Source organism: Ciconia boyciana, chromosome 19, assembly GCF_034638445.1.
Source record: "Ciconia boyciana chromosome 19, ASM3463844v1, whole genome shotgun sequence".
NCBI classification, from domain to species: Eukaryota; Metazoa; Chordata; class Aves; order Ciconiiformes; family Ciconiidae; genus Ciconia; species Ciconia boyciana.
In genome coordinates this window covers 1,884,442-1,889,054 of record NC_132952.1, presented here as the reverse complement: position 1 = coordinate 1,889,054, position 4,613 = coordinate 1,884,442, and the positions used below count along the sequence as shown (strand labels likewise).

Here is a 4,613-nt window from a genome sequence, read left to right as displayed (position 1 = left end):
TTAATTAACGCAGCCTCCCAAGGTCTCCTAACATGGATGGATGCCACTGACCTTCGTAGGAAGCCCTTGAAGGCAGAAACGCGAGGCCTCTAGGCAGTGGCCGAGAGAAGTAATAAATACTTTTGGGAGCACTTTGAGAGAACATTAACTTAAGCTCTCCTAAACCACCATGAGCAGCAAGGCATAAATGGTGATACCATGGGCTGCTCCAGCACCATCTCCTATCTCCAAGCGCTTCAAGCACATCCATGACTTCGTGCTCATGACCTGCTGCCACCAAGGAGGCAGGTACAGGAGGGTTTTTTCCATCTGGGAGTTGTTTTTGTCCGTCTAGGGCTGACAGATGACGGATGACAAGCTGTTTCTCTAACGGCTAGAGGAGAAGAAAATGCAATTACCCAAAGTAGGCTTTTGGCAGGACACGGAGGCAGTGGAGTGAGGTCGGCAAAACCTGGGGAAAAGGGGATGGAAGATCAGCTGCTCACATCCAGGGCCCTGCTTTGCTTTTCCTCGCCTCCTCAGAGACGTTGTTTGTGCAGTAATTAGCGATGTAAAACATGCATCGGCCTCTTTGTTCCCATTAGGCTTGGTTACGGCTTGAAATGATGTGCAACAGTAGCCCATGGTTAATTTTACCAAATGTTCGCTTTAATTTCCTTTAAGACCAGCTGTCCATAAATCTATAGTGCTTATTTACATCACGTGCATATAAATATATATATTTCTTTTTGTGCTGAGGATAAGGTAACAGATAACAAGGCACTGGTAGGACCAGTGCACCCTCTGGCCCCCAGCCTCCAGCCCTGGGCTGATGTGTGTGGTCAAGCCGGGAGGCTCAATGCTGGCTTGATGCCGATGGGGCTGACCTTTGGGTAATACCTCCTTAGGAATCAAACTTCCCTGCTGTCTTCCTCCACCCTAAAATCCCCCATGTGTTGCGTGTCTAGGTCAATATTAAACACCCGGTGTGTAAAGCAGCTACTTATTGGGCAGCACGCAGCTGGGAGCCTGCAGCAAGCTGTGGTTTATTTGCATCCGAGCAAGCACACCTATGTTTAAATACCTCTGAGCAAACGAGTCCACCCAGCTCCTGCTTTGCTCTTCCTTGTGTCTTCAAGGCTGGGTTTACTGGCAGTATCCAAGGGCAATTTGTCTCCTTCCTTACTTATGGGGACTGGTGTGATGCCTGCTTGATGGTAGGTCTGGGTAACATTGCCCTGGAAGCGTTGGTCCCATGCTACGTGGTCCAGTGTGGGCTGGTGGCTTCTTCTACCAGCCTTCACCATCATGTCACGTCTGAGCCGCCACCACTGTTGCATGAGACCCCAGCATGAATCCCTCAAACCTGCGTTTGTGCCGTCCCTCCCTCTGGCAGCACCAGGACGGCCGGGAGGAGGCTGCCGTGGGGTGATGGGAAGGGCTGCAGCTCCTTGGTCCCGAAGTGCGGTGAGATGTGGTCGGCCAAGAAGCATATGTGGAAGTGCCGGCCAACACAGTGGACCAGGCTGCCCACCACAGCGCACTGGAAGCCGGATGGGTCGGGCATGGCATAGGTGGCACACTCGTACCATAGCTTGGCCTTGGCTCCACAGCGGTAGACGCCGATGCCCGTGCTGCGGTGGAGGTCGAAGCGGTAGATGAAGCCGTTGGCGCTCACCATCTCGGCTGTCCTGTCCTTGCCGCTGACAACCGGGCTGACCCTCCAGCTGTCCGAGTGGGCGGCGTAACGCAGCAGAACATAGCGCAAGGTGCCCCCCGTCACGTAGATCTCCCCATTGCATACTGTGGCCGTGTGAGCCACAGCAAAGGTGTCGTGGGGCAAGGGTGCGGTGAAGGTCCAGCGGTCCTGCCGGGGGTCATAGCGTTCCACTGTGTAGAGGCACTCGCCACCAATGGCGTAGAGGTGGCCGTCCAAGGCCACGAGCTTGCAGTGTGGCCGTGCCTGGTTCAGGGGACAGATTTCCCTCCAGATGTTGGTCAGGGGGTCATAGCAGAAGACACGGTTGGAGGATCTCTGCATCTTGCCCGTGCCCTCGCAGCCGGCCACCACGAAGAGGTAGTTGAACATGCTGCACATGGCGCACCCCCGGGAGACCACCTCTGGCGGCACGTGGCAGAGGTGATGCCAGCAGTCCCCTCTGTCATCGTAGTAGCAGAGGCGGCTGGTGTGGAGGCCGGGCTCCTGCACGCTGACATCTGCCACGGCCACGTACATCTTCCCCTTCATCCTCCGCCGCAGGATGAGCTCCCGCTCGCCGGCGTTGAGGCGGCCGTAGATGGAGGGCGTCCTCAGCACCTGGAGGTAGTTGTCGCTCATCACCTTGTAGGCAGCCTCCTGGAGGTGGCCAAGCTTCTGCGCCTTGGCTGTGCAGAGGACCTCATAGCAGTTCCCCAGGTCCAGGTGGGTGGGTGGTGGGATTTGGAAGAGGTCAGCACTGGCTACCAGCCCTGGCCGGGGGCTTGCAGGTGGTGTGCCGGCTGTTACCCCAAAACCCTCCATGGGCAGCTGGAGGTGGGGGCTGTCAGCGATCTGGAGGATGCTCTCCTTGCGGCCAGGGGATGGTGGCTCAGGGGAGATCTCCAAGCTCCCTGTAGGTGGTGGAACTATGGAGGAGGTGGTGGGATCCTGTGTTGCCGAAGACGGATCCGGCTCTTGGGTCGCAAAGCTCTGCAGCTCTTCATTGACCCGCTCCGAGCTGCAGCACCAGGATGTTCCCAGAGGGATGTAGGGAAGACACCTCTTTTTTGACACCGACTGGGAGATGGACTGGACGTAGTAGTCATAGACTTTGCCTTTGAGGCTGGGGACTGGCTGCCCAGCCCCATCCTTCACCCGCTGCTCGGCGATGTAGTTCTCCTCCACCTGGATCTTTGCGACTGAGGAGAAAGAGTAGGATGCATCCGACCCTGCGTTGCTCGCTGTCATCGTTAGCCCCAGGTCCGAGGTGACACTGAGGGTCTGGATCGTCTCCCCACGCCCCTCGGCCTCCCAGCTCATGCCTCCGCTGGCCAAATCCTGCTCCGTGCTTTGGGCACGTCCGTCACCTGCCACCTGGGCATTAGCAATCCCAGGGGAAAGCCCAGTCCTTGGGGCAAGCGTGCTCTCCTCCCCAGAGCTGCTCAGTGTTTCGGCCGTGTCCCCAGGACCATAAGAGCTCATCTTGCTTCCTGGCTCGCTTCCTGGCTTACTTCCCAGCTCGCTTCCTGGCTCGCTTGCCAGCTCACTTTCCGGCTTGCTTCCTGGCTCACTTCTTGGATTGCTTGCCAGCTTGCTTCCTGGCTTGCTTCCCAGCTTTATTCCTAGCTTGCTTCCCAGCTCACTTCCCAGCTCACTTCCCGGCCCATTTCCTGGCTTGCTTGTCTGCTTTCTTCCCAGCTCGCTTCCCAGCTCGCTTCCTAGCTTGCTTCCTGACTTGCTTCCTGGCTCGCTTCCGGAATCACTTCCCGGCTCGATTCCTGGCTCGCTTCCCAACTTACTTCCCAGCTTATTTCCCAGCTTGCTTCCTGGCTCACTTCCCTGATCACTTCGAAGCTCGATTCCTGGCTTGCTTCCTGACTTACTTCCCAGCTTGCTTCCCAGCTCGCTTCCCAGCTCACTTCCCCTCCTGGCCATCCCCACTCTCCTGCAAGCCAGCCCTAGTTCAGAAGCCATCTCCTCTCCTTCCTCCTCCTCACCCCTTGGCAGACTTCGGTCCCCCCGGGGAGGCGTGCGCCGTGTCCCAGGGACGCTCGCTTGACCGCTTGCTTGTGCGTCCCCACCATCCCTCCCAGCCTCCTCGCCACACACCCTCCTCCGTCGCAGACCCGCCGCACCATCCCCGTCCCCATCCTGGGCAGCGTTTTCCCTCTGCCCTCCTCCCGCGTCGGCCGGCGGGATTTTGCCCCTGGCAAGCGAGCGGGACTTATAAAACCTGTATGCCAAAGTCAGGAAGAGCAGAGCGGCGGCGGAGAGGACCAGCTTGCCGGCCAGCTGCATGTCGGACTGCCAGGGCAGGGTTATTTTCTGGGGCATTTTTCCATGCCGGGAATGTGGAGAAGCCGATTAATGATTGCCGAGCGAGCCCGGAGCGTGGAGCTGAAGGTATGGGGCAAGGTGACTTTGAGCGGGCAAAGCTGGCAGGAGGTTTCCAGACGAGCTTTGCATGTTTGGGCTGGGCTGGGCTCCGGGGAAAAGGTCCAGCCCAGAGCCGGCAGCACAGAGCCGGCTTTATTAGCCTGGTAAACAGAGAGGCTCAGAGAAAAGCAAAACGAAGCACAAAGGGAGGAAAGGTGTCTCCTCCGAGCAGCCCGATGGTGCTGCCTCCCCGTTCCTTTTGCTATTTAAAAGGGATCAGGCAAGGGAAGGGGAAAATAAGTCATTTCATCCGGGAAAGGTCCCTCATCCCCGGGTGCAGGCGCGGGGAAGGGAGGAAGAAGCAGCCTGGTGCCAGGCAGACCTTTGGTCTGACGCCGAGCAGCTGCTCCGGCAGAGGCGGGTGACTAATTTGGTGGCCTTCATTTGCGGCATGCTGGCTAACGAAAGGTGACGGGAAATAGCCCGAAAGCTGCTGGGGTCTCTTTGAGGTCAGCCTGGAAATGGCAGGGGAATTAAGAGCCGGCGGCAGAGGCGCTGG

General features: G+C 57.9%; 1 protein-coding gene across 1 annotated transcript; it reads right to left on the bottom strand.

Moving 5' to 3' along the window:
* Nucleotides 1-1,339: 1,339 nt before the first annotated feature.
* On the bottom strand, nt 1,340-4,012 carry KLHDC7A (kelch domain containing 7A). Its single transcript, XM_072884297.1, has one exon. The coding sequence runs from the start codon at nt 4,010-4,012 to the stop codon at nt 1,340-1,342; it is 2,673 nt and encodes an 890-aa protein (XP_072740398.1).
* Nucleotides 4,013-4,613: the final 601 nt, after the last annotated feature.